The 17,852-nt window shown below is 45.3% G+C and overlaps 1 protein-coding gene and 1 long non-coding RNA gene across 2 annotated transcripts; one reads left to right on the forward strand and one right to left on the reverse strand.

Annotated features, from left to right (window-relative positions):
• Positions 1–1,267: 1,267 nt before the first annotated feature.
• On the reverse strand, positions 1,268–5,246 carry LOC103668162. The gene is made up of 2 exons (XR_005836371.1): positions 5,117–5,246; positions 1,268–1,571 (listed from the first exon to the last, which is right to left on the reverse strand). It is a non-coding gene; the product is annotated as an uncharacterized LOC103668162 (long non-coding RNA).
• On the forward strand, positions 5,087–17,583 carry PRDX6 (peroxiredoxin 6). The gene is made up of 5 exons (XM_008696435.2): positions 5,087–5,300; positions 9,443–9,599; positions 14,562–14,708; positions 15,781–15,927; positions 17,289–17,583. The coding sequence occupies exons 1-5, from the start codon at positions 5,206–5,208 to the stop codon at positions 17,415–17,417; spliced, it is 675 nt and encodes a 224-aa protein (XP_008694657.1). The 5' UTR covers positions 5,087–5,205; the 3' UTR covers positions 17,418–17,583.
• Positions 17,584–17,852: the final 269 nt, after the last annotated feature.

Below are 17,852 nucleotides of genomic sequence, written 5' to 3' on the forward strand. Positions count from 1 at the left end.
GATTATAGACAGAAACTGTGCTGGAAGACAGCTTGACCCGCAATCATTTCACTCTTGAGATGAATGAGGTGCACATATACAGAAAGGTAACGATATAATGGAGAATTCTCCAAGTTAGCTTGTATGCAGAATACTTTTTTCCCTAGAGGATAAGTAATTACAACGTGCTAAGTTGGAGCTTGTGTACACATTATTAAAACTCCACAAGAACTGTAGCAGTTGTTGACGATTTAGGCCAACATCAAGATTTTTCTGGGAGGAGTATTTTATTACTAACATTGCTTTGAAGTGCCAGATTTTGTTGATAATAACGTGCAGACTGATATCGTTGTTGTTGTTGTTGTTGTTGTCGTCGTCTTTGAATTCTCAGGAAATGTAGAACTTGATTCCCTGCACCTGGAGAGGGCTTCTCCCACTACTGACCTCTAGCTCCCTCCTGGCACTAGGCCTCAACAAGTTTGAGTTTGGAAGCTAGCCGCCACTAGGTCCCAGTGTAGCTTTGGTGACTCGGGGCTTATCTTGCTCCCTTCAGCATCAGCACCTGCTTCTTGAGTTCCTGCTACTCTCCACATGCTCACAGCCGGCTCGTGGCTCTGCCCCATACCTTACCCGACCCCTGCCGTGAACTGCTGACTGCCTCTGCTGTCTTGCATTGCCTTCCCCGAGAGAGGATCCCACAATCAACCACTTCAGGCCAGGCTCCCTCAGGGGCTGTTAGCCAGTTTGGAGGCCGACTGCCTTTGGGCCAACACCAGCCCTGAGCAATCCCCGATGGCCAGAGTGGCAGGGCCATGTGGTCAGCTTTCCTTTGGAGGGAGCCCAGGCAAGGCAGGCAGGCATTCAAATGGGTTCCTCTCCAAACTCCCCTTTCTTCCTGTTTTCCTTCTTTCTTCTGCCTGCCAGCTCTTGTGCCTTCTCTGCTCTCTGCTTTCTCTCTTTTTTCTCCCTCTTCCCCTTTCCCCTCTTTCTCTGACAGTTTCTGTGTTTTTACAGATATGGAACTTCACAAATTTATATTCACTGCCCACTCTGTAACAGTAATAAATAAACCTGGGGCCTCTTAGGCTTAACTAAAAGCAGATACAAGAGCTGGTTCACTTACCTCACCACCCCTCAAACAATTCTAAGTTGGCCTGTGGTCTTTAGTTACCCAGTTATTATGGGATGTCTCTAAATCTAATCCTTAACCACTTACGAACAACCCCCCCCCCCCCCGGAAAATCACTATTTGTGAAACTTCGTAAGCAGTCTCTTTCAGGGTAAACAGTCAATTTTCAGGGTGCTTTATTTGGGAAAATAAGTGTCAGAATTTATGACTCCAGAGCCCTGCTGAGTTATTATTCATCATTCTAGCATTTTAACAGCTGTTGTCTCTTCATTTTCACTCCCACATTGGTTTCCTTCCAGATTGCAGACGTCCTGTAGTAGCTACAATAGGGAGGAGTGACGGCATTACACAAGACGGGGAAGAGCAGTGGAGCGATGAGCAGCCCCCTCATGCGGGCAGGGGGGCGGCACTGTCCTGATCAGCACACCTTTCCTGTGCACCAGCCTTCTTTCTATTTTTATTTCTGAAAAGACAACCAGATTTAACAAGAAACCTTATAAGAATTGCTTTTAAAAACCGAATTCCACCTTCCTAACATTAATTTCAGGTTTTATATATCTCCTCCCACACGCATAAGAACTTTTCCCTAGCTACAGTTATTGCTAGGGACACACTGCTCTTTATTCCCAGCTGCAGGCAGACAAACTTTGCTGTTGCGGCTGCAGAAGGTAACTAACTGCTTCTCCAACACTTCGTGTAACCTAGCTCCATGCCCCCCATGTCTAATGGGTCACAAATATTTATCAGTAAAATATGGTCAAGCCTTTTGGAGTTCACAACCTAGTGAGACAACGAGAGAGAGAGACAGTAAGGCACCGTTGGTCTTTCAAATGGCCGTTGCCAAGCCTTTCACCTTTTCGTTCAGTCTATCCAGAGTGGTAAAGCAAGAGCCTATCAATCAGACCGGAGTCATAGCCCTCTGAAAATCCCAGCAATCTCTTCTTTCCTGTCACCCAGGAGTTACTTCTGATTCTCCCCAGCCCTGCCAGCTGCCAGAAAACATTTTTCCCCTTGTTTTCAGAGCCTCTAACCTCTCTGCAAAGTAAATCCCTCCCTTAGCCTAGTCTCCCTTTGCCACATTCTCGTCTCTCCCAGGAATGCCTTCCTTGCCCGCCCTCCTTCCCTCCTTCCCATGGCACTTCCTGCTAGATTTTGGGAAAAGAATTCTAACTTCTGTAGCTCCAACTCTTACTCAGCTGTGTCTTGGTTGGGCTCCTGAGTTTTCATAAGCAAACGTCATGCTTACCTCAGCTCTCCTGACTCTTATAGGTATGGCTCTGCTGTCAGTTTAAAAATATCTACACTCCCAAGTATTTGTTCTCTTTGATGCTCTGTGTTTATGGTTGGTTGTAAAAAAATATCTGGGATGAATGAGCTGAAGAATATGAAGTCTTTCTTTAATCTGTTCTAAAAAAAAAAAGAAGAAAAAAGAATTCTAACTTCTTCCCTCTGGAATGGACTCAGCCCGTGGAGCACGTACCTTCAGTGTAGCAGAGGTTATTAAACTAATTCCCTACAAGGGCCAGGCCGGACAGATGGTATTCTCTCAATTTTGCATAGCAAGTATACGGGACTATTCTTCACTTTGACAAAGAAATATGCTCTATCTTATTCCTCCTTGAAACATATGGCCCTTGGTCAACCTTTCATTTTCACAATTTTGACAGAGATAGGGATACATTAGGATAGGATTCATTTTCCTCCTACTTCTGTTCTAAGAAAAGTAACAGTGTAAGGGTGGGATTAACATGACAATAGACACGAATGTCGGTATGTTGTGGGGAGGGACCTTCTGAATAACAGGGAACATATGTCCTCTTAGTAGGCTACTGTCCAGCCATTGTTCACCCACATTCAACATGGGCCTAGTGTAGCTAGATCCTCTCTTTCCAGGAGACAGAAATGCAGATATTTTTGTAAAAAGTTCTGTTTTCAAATGTTGTCAGCTAATTCAAAAGAATGTAAGATGCTGCAGAGGCTAGAGTGAATAAGCATGCCAGGTGCAAGAAAACTTCCCAGTGTGCAGTCTCTGGCACTGCAAATCCTAACAGGCGTTTATCTTATTTTATCATATTTGCTTAATTTACAACAGACAGTTCCATAATTATGCTTTTTATAGCAATCAATAGTCTATTTCTGTATTAATTCTCCGTATTTGTGGTATGTCTGTGTTTTCTATCCTATCTCCATGGCATTAATAATAGTGCATTAAAGTCAAATTACCCTCCTTTCCCTCCCCTTTTTCTCCCTCCCCTGCCAAAGGAGTTAAGACATAGCTCTTTTAAAACCAAAGCTTGGAGTCAAATTAGTTTAGATATCAAATTACAGTAGCTTTATAGAGTTCTCTAGAGTTGCTAGAAATGTTACCAGTAATCTTACTGTAAATCCTTGTTCAGGGGGAGAACTGAGTAAATATGGTTAGCGTGCGTGCACGCACACACACCCCCACAGCACTATGATGAAAACTGAAATCACAGTGAGTCACTTCTTTTAACACTCTTATGTGCCTTCCTTAAGTCTAAGGAGCTCCATGCAGAGGATTTTCCCACTTCTGAACTCCCAACCATTTAGCACGCTCCCCCATCAGCATTTCCTCTGTATTTTTATCATAACTGTACGTACATCTGCCTTCCCTGTAAGAGCAGGGACTGTAGCTGTTGACTGCATCACCAGGCCTGGAACAGTGCCTTGCACACAGTTGGCAAAGCAAAACGTATTGCATAAGCCATTATCATCATCCAAATAATAGCTACCATTTCCAGAGCACTTACTATGTGCTAGGTAGTTTACCTACATTATCCTAAAGGCTCTCCCAAACCAGACCATCCAATCCAAAGCAGCACCCCAGCCACCCTCAAGCACAGAACCTTATTTTTATTTTTCCAAATAGGATTTACTGCTATCTAATATATTCTTATTTAATCCTGTCTCCCCTACTAGAAAGAAAGCTCCAAGAGAACAGTCATTTTATCTACCTCATGCTTGGCACCTAGCAAATAAATGAATCTAAACTTCCCAGTTCCTTGGGTGGCAGAGTTCACTTGCACACAGATCGCAGTAAGTATGCTTTAAAATGCATATGCAGATTTCAGGGGCACCTGGGTGGCTCAGTCCAGTGAGCAACTATCTCCTGGTTTATGCTCAGGTCATGATCTCATGGGCTGTGGGATAGAGTCCCTCCTGGGGGGGGGCGCTCATGCTCAGCAGGGAGTCCGCTTCAGATTCCCTCTCCCTCTGCCTCCCCCCCCCAATAAATAAATAAATCTTTAAAAAATGTGTATCTAGATTTCAGGATAATTGCGTTGAATATTTTATGGTTCACAATAACGGGAGAGGGGAGTGAAATAAAAGTTTAGTCACATTTCCCCAAGCAGTGACTGATGACACAGGTGCTGGAATTTTTGCTGCAATATGAAAGCCACTTCCTCTGACATAAGGTCCTCTACATGTCTGGGTCTTGCCACATCCTCTAATACAGAGTTCATAATGGCTAGGCTGGCTGGGGTGGTCAGGATTCCAGAGCTCGGACTTATAGAGGGGTAAATGGAGGGGTCAGGCGACAAAGCGTGAGTGTACAGGAGGATCTCCGCGGATTCGGCAGCCCCCACACCGATTCCCGCCTTAGGGGTTCCCTTCTACTGCGTTCCGCTTCCTTGCACTTTCAAAGGTCGGCCGCACTGCAGGATAAAACCTTGCTCACCCCCAAGCCTCCAGGGGGTGAGGTCAACTGAGTCTCACGTCACGTGGGTGGAGACGCACGCGGGTGCCCACAGGCTCCTGGCAGGCTCGGACGCAGCAGACGAGTACCCAGAGGTCCCCCACCGTTGGCCCGCCCCTCGCTCGGCCTGGTCGGACCCTCCCTCGCATCCGCGCAGACTTTGGCGCGGTCCAGTCCGCGGGCGGCCAAGTCCGGCCCCGCCCCTCGCTCCGCCACGGCCCCGCCCACCTAGTCTCCGCCTCTGGCCCCGCCCACTCCGCCCGCGTCCCGCCCCTCGTGGCCGCGCTTACTCTGCCGCCCGCAGCTACACCGCCGGAGTCGGCAAGCTGGTGGCTGTCGCGGCTGCGTATCTTCGTCTTCCCGCGTCACCGCTGCCGCCATGCCCGGAGGTCTCCTTCTCGGGGACGAGGCTCCCAACTTCGAGGCCAATACTACCATAGGCCGCATCCGTTTCCACGACTTTCTAGGAGACTCGTAAGTGGCCGTCTCGTAGCCCTGCCCTGCCCTCGGGTTACGCCCGGCCTCGGAGGTGCCTTCCTTATTTCTTCTCCCTTCCGTCCTCCTTCTTGCTCAGCCTCCTGCTCGCCCCCGCCTCCTCCCCGCACCGGTTCCTGCACGTGCCTGTGGCTGAGTGGCGCCTGCCCCGCGTCGGTAGAGCGCTGCTGGGGGCCGGCCTCTGCCCCCCCCCCCCGCCGTCCCGCTGGCGGGCCCCGCGTGGCTGAGCTAGTTCCGCGGCGGGAAAGGGGGAGGGGAAAGAAATCGGGTTCCCGCAGGCCCGGGAACCGGAGGCGAATGCGGAGGGCTGGTTGCTTGTCTCGGTTTCGTAAGCGGTGCCAAGAAGCGCGGTCAAGCCGAGGCCCAGCGGGGGGCAAGGGCCGGGCGGCATCAGCGGTCACGTCCCGGGATGCGTGCCCAGGGTCGCACCTCCCTCCCTCCCTCGATTCTGGAATTTGTTCCCTGGGGAAGGTGGGTGTTTAAGGCCAGAGTCTGAGGACACTCTGCTGGCTAAAGGCTCGGGACGGCCCAGCGCTTTATCTGAAGTCCTGCTTGCTGCAGTGGCATTTGCAGGCTTCTCGACACAAAACGTAAAATTTAAAACCACCAGCTCCCAAATAACTGGCTGAAAGACGTGCTGTCCAGAGCCTCCCCCAGTGGCTGGGATATGATTCGATAACAGCTCTGGGAGGAACCGAGAACACTCTGTATGTAGGTGTGTCCTTCATTCCAGAACTTGCAACACTGTGAGGGGAGGGCTTTCTGAGGTTGCTCCGTCGCACTGGCTGGTTCTTGCCTTCTAGCCGCGGCAGGCTCTTGCGGGCGCCTGGATGTTTGTACCTCCCCGCTTTGGAGACCCTTTTGTTTCCCTGTCGTGTGGCCCTCACCGCTTCCTGCCCCCTGCTGCCTTGATTCCCGCACGTGGCCTTGCTGGTGATAGCCAAATCTGGCCTGGCAGTCATACCATTATGACTAGGAGTAAATCGGTGTTGGCCTGTTTTTACATTTTACAGCTCCTGATTCAGCAAGCTTTCAGGTTGCTTAGTTTTAATCTGAAACATTCCAGAGATGTGTCATTATATTATGGTTCCGTAGTTCCAGCAGCCGCACCACGTAGTTCCTTTTTTTTTTTTTAAATTATTGAAGGATAATTGACATACGGTGTTTATTAGTTTCAGGCGTACAGCAGAGTAATGAGACAATTCAGTACATTACTCAGTGCTCATCACAGTGAGTGTAGTCGCCGTCTGTCACCATACATTGCAACATTATTGACTGTGTTCCCCATGCTGTACTTTTTATATCCATGACTTATATATTCTGTAACTGCAAGTCTGTACCTCTTAATTCCCCTTCGTCTATTTCACCCCCACCCCCTCTGGCAGCCACTGGTTCTTTGTATTTATGAGTCTGTTCCTGGCTTTTTGTGTGTTCGTTTTGCAACCTTTACAAAGGTTGTAAGGCTTAACAATTCCTCCATGATTTGTGTCCTTTTTATTACAGCATCCAGGTATATGTGTGTATAGACAGAGAGGGAAGTTGATGAGATTAATCAATAACTAGACGGGGCTGCACAGAGAACCTGGGAGAGATTCTTAGATTTTAGGCATACACATCCCCTGACAACCCCTTAAATCCATTGTCCAGCCACTGATTAAGGGAAAAACTAAGCTTTGTGAAAGAGAGGACTAGGCTAGAAAAAAAAAGATGAGAAATAAAACATTCAGACCTTAAAGGTAGGAAAAGACCTCAGAAATACAGACTGTGTCCAGTCTCATAATCTAGGTATTAGTATTTCTCTAAAAGTCCATGGGATTTTCAGAGTATGTTCCTTCCCATTCCCATCTATAGCCCTCACCCCCATACAACAAAATCTTACCAGAACTCTTAGATTGTGTAGATTAAAGATACATACTGACACATTATAGCAATAATTACAAATGCTGTCACTATTTAAGCTAACCCTACTTTTTTGGGTTTCTTGTTGTTGTTTATTGGCCCCTAGACCTATCTTGAGTTCATTAAAAGTGGTACCTTCTCAGAGAGCCACGGGTAGGAAGATGAGAAAAATACCTGCATCTATAAAGAAGTAGGATAACAAATCCGCCTCACGTCAGGCATGGGGTAGTATTCCCTTCCCTACCCCAGAAAGAAGCTCTTTATGTAACAGATTAATTTTGCCTAATACAATTTTTCCCAACTCCATTTTGTGTGTGATCTCAATTCAGATGCCAGTTTTTGATCCAGGTATTTTGTGAAGGAAAAAAAATAAAATAATTTCAGACATTAGAGGTATCTGCCCTACCTCTGACAATTGGAAACAACTAAGGGGTTTGGGTCCTGCATTTGGTGAATGTAATGAGCTTTATCCTTGTGTTTGTAGGTATGTGCTAGAAGCAGCTACTTGACATTTTCACCAAACAAAACATGTTTTCCTGGGGTTTTCTGGGGGTGAGTGGGGACCCTTCCTTTAAAGGAGGAAACCTTTTGTCTTTTGAAAATAAGAAAGAAAATGGGAAAATGTAATTGAACTGCTCTTAAGAGCACAGTAGGGAGACTTAGAGGGGGAAGGCAGGCCGTAGTAAGACATTCTCAGAGTTATCCTATTCCTAGCCACATGGCAAACTGGAGTTTGGCTTCTGAGGGGGGCAGGATGTGAAACGGTTTAAACTCAGTTCCTTAGCATGATTCAGCAAAACCTTCTTGACATACAGTGGAAAGAATACGTCTCACACCTGACATTCATCAACCCTGTAACAACACAGGAAGAAAGGTCCTGTTTATTTTTTTCTCAGCTCCTGGAGACTTTCGCTTAAGTCTCATCTGACCCTTAAGCCAATCCTTTTCCATAGACTCTAAGGCCTAGATTGTACCCATGCCTAGATTATTTCTTTCAAAAGATGTATGTCCCTCTTACTGCCTATTTATAAAAAAGTAAACATACCACAATCCTCCAGAATCTTAAAAATATTACCTCTCTCTTCCCAGTCTTGCCATAGGGCCTTCTGTCCTTTTGTGAGAAGGCGTTTCCTTTCCTGAAGCCTTGGGAGTCCAAGTGGCAGATGTAGATGGGAGGAAGAGGAACCCCTGTCTCTGCTTTTGTTCTTTGTGCTTCAGGAAACTTTGCAAACTTTGAGAGGTCAGCTTGGCATCTAGGCTAGGTTTAGTAAGCTACTAGTTTAGGATCCTGGTTTAACATACCTCAACAAAGGTTGTGGAAAGCCAAGTGTTAAATTTTCCTTTTCAGTCAGAAGAGTAGTTTCTGTTGCCACAGAGAAGGAAATGATAGTCCAAAAGTTCTTGGTGACTTTTAGCTTGAAATATGCTTAAAATCTATACGTAAAGTTTTACGTTAGGTTATGATAATTTAGATACTAGGATTTACCTAAGAATCTGTAGTTGTAAAAATCTGTTGTTGGCTCTGTTTTCTGCCCACTTGGTCTAAAGCAAGAAGAAAAGAAACTGCAAACGAAGAGACAGGTGAAACTTACACAGGGTGCAAAGATTGGGTGTCCTGTTTGGCAGGCTAGGTCAGGAAAGTCGAATTACAAAAGTTTTTATATCCATTCACTGCAAAGAAGCCAAGTGTCAACTTTAATTTTACATATAAATAGGGGATAGAAGCCTGTTAATTTCAGATTACATAACCTGCTTATTATTGCAATCAGGCAGTCGGATTGGGGCACATCCGGGACATCCATTGTTGAAGCTGAATGTCACCATCTCTGTGCCTAGGAAAAAAAATTGAAGTGAGTAAGCAGGGTGGGGAAAGTTATTTCAATAAGCTTGTTGGTTTGAGTAGCACAGATTTTATGAGCTGAGAAGAGTCAGGGTGGCCCTAGAGTTATTAAAGGAAGCAACACCCTTAAATTAGTCTTTTAAGACATTTATCATGTGGAACTTCATATGTTTGGTTGAATTGAGCTTTAAACATGGGCTTTTCTGGAGTAAGACGTAAGATGATCAGAAAGTATTCCTTGACAAAAATCTAAAAGTAATTGTCCTCATAAGCATTCATTTAAAAAAGAAAGTCATTTTTGACCTAGGATTTGTGATATCTCATCCTACGTGATGGTGATAACCTCTCCAGTAAGTTGTGACTTCCTTTTGCTTTCTTTCAGATGGGGCATTCTCTTCTCCCACCCTCGGGATTTTACCCCTGTGTGTACCACGGAGCTTGGCAGAGCTGCAAAGCTGGCACCAGAATTTGCCAAGAAGAACGTTAAGATGATTGCCCTTTCAGTGGACAGTGTTGAAGACCATCTTGCCTGGAGCAAGGTATGGTACCAGTTGGCATGTGCTTTGAAATTATAGATCAAGTTAATAAATCATATGGAGTAGCTTGGTTTTGGTTTTGTTTTTTTAATTTTTACTTAAATTCAATTTCATTAACATATAGTGTATTATTAATTTCAGGGATAGAATTTAGTGTTTCATTAGTTAGGTGTAACACCCAGTGCTCATTACATCAAGTGCCCTCCTTAATGCCAGTCACCCAGTTACCCCATCCTTCCACCCCTCTCCCCTCCAGCAGCACTCAGTTTGTTCCCTATAGTTAAGAGTCTGTTACGGTTTGCTTCCCTCTCTGTTTTATCTTACTTTTTTTTTCCTTCCCTTCCCCTATGTTCATCTGTTTTGTTTCTTAAATTCCACATGTGAGTGAAATCATATGGTATTTGTCTTTCTCTGACTGACCTATTTCACTTAGCATAAAACCTTCTAGTTCTATCCACATTGTTGCAAATGGCAAGATTTCATTCTTTTTGATGGCTGAGTAATATTCCTCTGTGTGTGTGTGTGTGTGTGTGTATGTGTGTGTGTGTACACACCACATCCCTTCATCTGTCAATGGACATCTGGGCTCTTTCCATATTTTGGCTATTGTAGACATTGTTGCTGTAAACACTGGGGTGGTGTGTGCCCCTTTGAATCATTTTTTTTTTTTAAGATTTTATTTATTCATTTGACAGAGGTAGAGATAGCCAGCAAGAGAGGGAACATAAGCAGGGGGAGTGGGAGAGGAAGAAGCAGGTTTCCAGCGGAGGAGCCTGATGTGGGGCTCGAACCCATAATGCCGGGATCACGCCCTGAGCCGAAGGCAGATGCTTAGTGACTGAGCCACCCAGGCGCCCCTGAATCATTATTTTTGTGTCCTTTGGGTAAACACCCAGTAGTGCAATTGCTGGGTCATAGGGTAGTTCTATTTTTAACTTTTTGAGTAACCTCCATACTGTTTTCCAGAGTGACTGCACCACTTTGCATTCCCACCAATAGTGTAGGAAGGTTCCCCTTTCTCCCAACATCTGTTGTTTCCTGAGTTACTAATTTTTAGAGTAGCTTGGTTTTTTGAGGTAAAGGTACAAGTAACCTCAGATTCACTGATTTTTTTTTTTTTTAAGATTTTATTGATTTATTTGAGAGGTAGGGGGGCACAGAGGGAGAGTGAGAGGAAGAAGCAGACTTCCAGCCAAGCAGAGAACCCGACTCGGGACTTAATCCCAAGACCCTGAGATCATGATCTGAGCTGTAGGCAGACGCTTAACTGACTGAGCCATCCAGGTGCCCCTCAGATTCACTGATTATCTGAAACTCTGACCTAGACCACACTGTGACCTCCACCTTATTAAATGCAATGCTCGGTTCTCAGCCCTAAAGTTTTTTGGCCTACTAGCAGCCTTCAACCCACTGATCACTGTACATTCTGAAACATTTTCCTCTCTTGGCTTCCAGACACATCTCTAGCTGTTCCTGCTTATGCTCAGACTGAGCTCCATCATCTCCCAACTCCTAATTTCTGCTGAATTTGCCCTTGACGCATTTCTTGGACACCTTCTCTTTTTATCTACACCCTTCCCCTTGGTGAACTCATCCACTTACAGCTAAATGCTGTGATTACCAAATTTCCATCTGTAGGCCAGACTCTGCTGGCTTCCAGACTGATAAAACCATTGCCAATTCAGCCTCTCTCCTGGGTTGTCCCATCATCTCACACCTCGTATATCTAACACAGGGTTCCTTTTCTTAATCCAAGGTCTTACTCGTCTTAGTTAATGGACACTGCATTTTCATAGTTGCTCAGGCCAAAAAGCCAGGCGTCATCCTTAATTCCTCTCGTTTTTGCATATCCATGTCTGATTCATCAGTAAACTCGTCTACTCCACCTTAAAATTATACAGAATCCTGTTTGGCAGACGCTTTACCCAGGGGTCTTTTGGGTTTGCCCTCACCTCTTTCTGGTCTTGACTCAAATGACACCTCATTAAAGCCTTCCCATGGCCTCCTAATCTAAGATTATAACTCCCCTCCATGCTCCTAGCCCCCTCTGATTAATTTTCTCCTTAGCACTTGTCACTTTCTAAAAGAAAATGCCCTGCACATTGCTAGTTTCATTTGTTCATTTGTCTGCACCCGGTGGAGGAGAGGCGCAGTGGGGCCGACTCCCGTTCTGTGCACTGCTGAACAATGCTTGGTACCCAGTACGTCCTGGGTGGTGGGTCTGTGTGTGTGGAATGCACGAACTGAAGGACTTGCCTACTTGCAACAGAAGGATTTACTTGGGCAATAAACGTGGTGGTCTAGGCTTAACTCAGCGTTTTGATGACTTTGCTACGATGTGCCACTAAATAACGCTGATAGGTAAGCTTGGAGGGCCGCTTACCAGGTACCATGCACTATGTCAACTGAAGAAAAGATGTGGTCCTGGGACCACATGTCAACTGAAGAAAAGATGTGGTCCTGGGACGCCTGCGTGGCTCAGTTGTTAAGCATCTGCCTTCGGCTCAGGTCATGATCCCAGGATCCTGGGATCGAGCCCCGCATTGGGCTCCCTGCTCAGCAAGAAGCCTACTTCTCCCTATCCTAGTCCCCCTGCTTGTGTTCCCTCTCTCGCTCTCTGTCAAATAAATAAATAAAATCTTTAAAAAAAGAACAAAAAAAGATGTGGTCCTGACTTGTGAGTTGGCCACCTGGGGCTGCATTCTTTGGCCGTTTCATGCTTGTTGATTCTCAGTGTCTGAGATGAGAAGAACCGTGTGCAGGAGAAAAGAGAAGGGCATTGCTCTTTCTTGGGTTAGAATGTTTTTCCATTCCTTACATCTGGCTGTGAATAGTGGCTACGTTCCTATAGCGGCCTCACTGGTTGTTTCTCGTTTGTTTCTGGGAGCGGCCCTTTAAGGGAGATGTATAGTTTGCGCCTCGTGTTTGCTCATGAGAATACCTTTTCCTTCCACAGAGTTGGAGGGACTTGCTCAAGATCGTCCTGCTGGGAAATGATGTAGTGCAGTTGGAACCTCACACCGGTGCTGTTTGTGATGCTAGGTGCTAGAGGACAGGCACTGGCCTGATTCAGGGTAGAATAAAGCCAAAGTATGTGGTTCTTTGGTGTTCGTGGATGTCACGGAATGCCCATTGAGCAAGTGGCCGTGTTGACAATTGTTACGGTATAGCGATCATTAAAATGAGAAGTCACCGAAGGAAGAGTGTATCACCTGTTGTATAAGACCTCGGAAAGCATAGCAGCGCTCCCGGCTTCATCGTAGCTGGTGAGCTTCTGCTTGCGAATTTTCACAGTTGCGACTGCATTCAATAGGAGACACGTCCCAACCATCAGGAGCAGTGCCAGACCTTGACATTCAGCTGGTTAGATAGGAAACCTCAGAGCGCCTCTCGCTTGAAGTCATACGGATCATTTTTTAGTTGTGATGACTTGATAGGGAGCCAGTGACAAGAGAAGGGAAGTGAAGATGATACAGCTAAGGGTCGTGTCAGAGTGTGCTGTTTCCCAGTTCAGAGTTCATCGATACCACTCTGACCCTGTCTCATCTCTGTGGAGAAATTAAAGATTCTGTAACTACCATGACATCTACCCATTTTACTTTCAGGGCTCCACATAATAAACAGACCTCATTCCAACTTTAAATCCTCTTTTCCACTACTTCCTAAAACTCTGCACAGCTAAGTGACTCACTCTCTTCTCAGTTCTTTATGCTCAGACTTACCTGCATGTTTCATTAATATTGGCCTCTTACCTGTGAAGATCTGAGCAATCCTCCAAGGCCCTAGGTTGAAGTCTTTCCTGAAGTCTCGACTCCCTCCGCAGACCTATAAATGGGGACGTCAGTATGCCTCAGCAGTCACAGTCTGCCACGTACACGGTGTAGGCTTGCATCTGCTGCTACTCCACAGGGGAGTCGTCTGAACCAAAGAAGACGTTTCTCCGAAGGCAGGAGCCATGCCTTTACTCATCCACCCTGCTGACCCCGCTTTAAGTGCTGTACGATGCTTGATCTAATAAGGAAGCTGGGTTTTTTTCCCCAAGGCTTCTAAGGATAGGAAAAGTAGAAGTGCATGAGTGACTGAGTGGCTCATTGCATTTGCCTTTGGCTCAGGTTGTGATCCTAGGGTCCTGGGATCAAGCCCCGCATCGGGCTCCTCCGCTGGGAGCCTGCTTCTCCCTCTCCCACTCCCCCTGCTTGTATTCCTCTCACTGTGTCTCTCTTTGTCAAATAAATAAAGTCTTAAAAAAAAAAAATAGTGCATTTAACTAGGGGAAGAGAGCAGGGTAGGGAGGAGAGGACATTATTGTCTTTCAGCTCAGACCTGAAATGCTTTGTTTTCTCTGTGGATTTCACCCTACTGTAAATTTACCTCTGCCTTTTCACCCATAAAAATTTTACCTTTTACTTGTCCTTAAAGTATCTATTCAACTCTCTATTCTTGGGTTTGCTTTAACTTTTGTGATTTTTTTCCCCCCATTTCTTAATAGCCTTCCAGTAGTGTCATGACTGGGTCAGGGTACTTAGCAGGTGGGGGCCAGATCTATAGAATTGTCTCTGCATGCGGCATTATTTCTAGATGTGATGGACTTAATGAACCCATTATTTCTGATGGTATTTACTTGTTGGGTATCCAAAAGTACCTTGGATTGGGATCTAACTCTATAGTATTCGACTTTTAAAGCTGCTTTCTTGCTGCTTCAAGTAATAAAAGCATGACAAATTTTGAGAGAACTGGGCAGGGAAAGGGTCTATGGTTATAACGTAAATACTGTGCTCTCCTGTTCTGTCAGTGACTGATTGGGATGAGGAGTGTTCATTCATTCATTCTCTTATTCAGATTGCTTAAGAGAAAATGATGACTGTGGTCCTCTTCCCTGTCTTGCAAGTTGATAGCCATTAACAGATTGAATTCAGAAGATGTGCTTGGTCTAGATTTCTTTTTCCTCTCTCACCTGCATTTCAGGATATCAATGCTTACAACGGTCAGGAGCCCACAGAAACATTACCTTTCCCCATCATTGATGACAAGAATCGGGACCTTGCCATCCTATTAGGCATGCTGGACCCAGCAGAGAAGGATGAAAAGGGCATGCCTGTGACAGCACGTGTGGTGAGTCGTAGAAATCCATGAAGGAGTCCTCATGACCGGCTAGGCCCTATGTCAAATTGAGTGCTTGCACCAACTCCAGGAAACAGGGGAATATCCCCAGTTACAAAATAACTGTATTGATGGCAATTTCACTGATCACCTGTACTGTTAATGCAAAGTAAAACTTTCAGCTAAATTTTTAAGTTGCTGAATTTGACAGCTTTTGGAAATCTGCATAAAATAAGTAGTTATCCTGAGATGTCATCTAGAAGTGAGAAATCTTTTCTCCAGCTCTCCTGACAGCCCTCTCTTCAAAGTGGTAGGCCACACCCTTCTCCATCAGGCAGCTCTGGTTTGGAATTTCTTTTTTTTTTTTTTTTTAAGATTTTATTTATTTATTCAACAGAGATAGAGACAGCCAGCGAGAGAGGGAACACAAGCAGGGGGAGTGGGAGAGGAAGAAGCAGGCTCATAGCAGAAGAGCCTGATGTGGGGCTCGATCCCAGATCGCCGGGATCACGCCCTGAGCCAAAGGCAGACGCTTAACCGCTGTGCCACCCAGGCGCCCCTGGTTTGGAATTTCTATTTGTTCTGTCCTTACCCACTAGAGAGCAAGCTTAGTCCCTCATCTGCAAAAATGTACAACTATTTGAGGACCAGTATCAGCTCCGATTAGTATATTTTTAAGATAACTGTCCCTAGTGAACATAGTACCTTCCTGAGGCCTTTCCTGGATTCAATTTGCGTATCAGTTTTTTGTACTGAGACAGCCAGAGCCAATAGAATTCCCTTCTAAGTTTAGAAAAATAACGCGGAGGGGCACCTGGCTCGCTCAGTCAGTAGAGCATGCGACTCTTGATCGTGGGGTTGTGAGTTCAAGCCCCACACTGGGTGTTGAGATCACTTAAAAGCCACCCAGATTAACAGTTTGATGTATCCTTCTAGATGTTTGGGGGGGCGGGGAGGTGTTTTGTTTGTTTTTGCTTTTTATTTTAACACCCTTGAACATTGCTAATGACTGAAGAGCTTTCAAAGAGGCTTTAGTATAAAAAACACTTAAAGAATTCTGTTTATGCTTTTGTTTGCTTTACAGGTGTTTGTTTTTGGCCCTGATAAGAAACTGAAGCTGTCTATCCTCTACCCAGCAACAACTGGCAGGAACTTTGATGAGATTCTCAGAGTGATTACCTCTCTCCAGCTAACGGCAGAAAAGAGGGTTGCCACCCCGGTTGATTGGAAGGTAAAGGTGTTAAAAGGGCAGATATTTACCTTCCCTGCAAGGCTTAAGGGGCTGGTCTCTAAATGGCTATCTTCAGGGTCTTTGCTTCCTGGGCTCTTTTTCTGGCATGCACATACATGGGCTGGACTTCTCCTTGTGGCTGAGTTTCAGATTTGCTGTGAGGCCATTGTCAAGGTCTTTAACACCTTTTATATAAAATACAAATTCATATATTGCTTTCTAACTTTTAGATCATTTGATCAAATTAATTGGTCAGAGTGATGCCTTTTAATAAAAGAATTTTTTAAAAAACCTTTAACCCTTCCCAAAACTAGCAAAATGATGGCAAAATATTTATTTATAGCTAGACTTAGATTGGCCACTTAAGTCATGGTTATAAAACGCTGTGGTGTATTAATGTCATGGAGCATTTCATTTCTCTTAAGCTTCTTTCAGTCTTTTAAACTCATGTAGAATTCTTGGAATCTTGTTCATAAACTTTTAATCTCTAGGATTTCTGCAAAAGGTAGGACAGGGCTATCACAAGGGTTTCTTCATGTAGCCGCATTTTTAAAATATCCTAACCTGAATACCAGGTGGTGGTGTTTTGTTTTTCTGACAGGCAAATCATTTAAATTCTGTATATCCATCCCCCGAACATGTGTCTACTGAGCCCGGGCAGAGGGCGCTGGGATACAGCAGCAAACAGTATAAATATAAACACAAATAGAAGTGCCTCCCCTCCTAGAGCTTACACTCCAGTGGGTGGAGACAAACAGTAGGCAGGTTTACTGTGTGTTAGGTGACAATGAGGGTGACAGAATAATCAAGCAGAGGTGCGGAATGCAGGGGTGGGAGGGTTGCTTTTATAATTGGCTGCCAAGGAAGGCCTTTCTCTGAAGGGACCTTTGGGAAGGACACGAAGAAAGCAAGGGACCAAGTCATGCGTATTTATGAGCGAAGAGCACTGCAGGCAGAAGGAACAGCTAACGAAAACGAGCTTGGTGGTTTCAAGAAACAGAAGAAAAGCCAGCGTTCCTGGAAGAGAAGGAGCAGGAAGTGGGGTGAGGAGCCAGGGATGAGAGAGGAAGCAGGATTCATTCACACAGGTCAGCCATAAGGACTTAGAATTCACATTTTAAAGTGTGATGCCAAGCCATCAGTGGGTTTGAAATAAGACTGTACTTCTTGTTAAGAGAGGGAAATCGTTCCCTCATGAAAGTGTCGAAGATCAGCCTGTGAAAACAGAATTCCTCAGAGGAGAGAGAGTAACCAATACTGAGTTCTCATGAGCACCTGTAGCTGCTTTTTCTAAAGTCAACTCTTGCCTTTAGGCTTCCCTAATAAGATTGGATTTCACCATTGTCAATGTCTTTCAATAGGATGGAGATAGCGTGATGGTTCTTCCCACCATCCCTGAAGATGAAGCCAAAAAACTCTTCCCTAAAGGAGTCTTCACCAAAGAGCTCCCATCTGGCAAGAAGTACCTCCGCTACACGCCCCAGCCATAGTCTCTCCGCGGAGCTGGTGCTGGAGCTGTTGGCTTAGCTCAGTGAGCCGGACGATGCCGGCTGCCAGTCATGTTCTCCGGCAACTGTTCCATTAAAACATCCTGGTGTGATCGCAGCCAAGGTCTTTAGGTTGCTCTACTACTGGCTTATTAAATGAAAATGGCACTAAAAATTTCTTGGGATCCTTTCCTCTGTGCCTTCACCAGCATTCAACTCTGTTCATATACTTAGTTCATATATTCTCGTCCGCTGACTCTGTGAAAAATAGTCCGTATGGGAGGCTCAGATCTTGGATCTCTACGGGATTTGGGATCAGTGGGGTAGTACGGTTGAAAAAGCCTGCTTTGCTCCATCATAGAATGACTACCCGCTTTTCAGCTGTTCTAATCAAATCCAGAACTTGAGGTTGAGATTCCTCTGTGATAGGTGAGTATA

Source organism: Ursus maritimus, unplaced genomic scaffold (assembly GCF_017311325.1).
Source record: "Ursus maritimus isolate PB19 unplaced genomic scaffold, ASM1731132v1 scaffold_2, whole genome shotgun sequence".
Taxonomy (NCBI): domain Eukaryota; kingdom Metazoa; phylum Chordata; class Mammalia; order Carnivora; family Ursidae; genus Ursus; species Ursus maritimus.

What these genes read in the sequence shown, in the direction of transcription:
- PRDX6 (XM_008696435.2), top strand. Translation starts at nt 5,206, where the DNA reads ATGCCCGGAGGTCTCCTTCTCGGGGACGAGGCTCCCAACTTCGAGGCC. An exon ending in CACGACTTTCTAGGAGACTC is followed by an intron (nt 5,301 to 9,442) that starts GTAAGTGGCCGT and finishes GCTTTCTTTCAG; the next exon opens with ATGGGGCATTCTCTTCTCCC. An exon ending in ACCATCTTGCCTGGAGCAAG is followed by an intron (nt 9,600 to 14,561) that starts GTATGGTACCAG and finishes CCTGCATTTCAG; the next exon opens with GATATCAATGCTTACAACGG.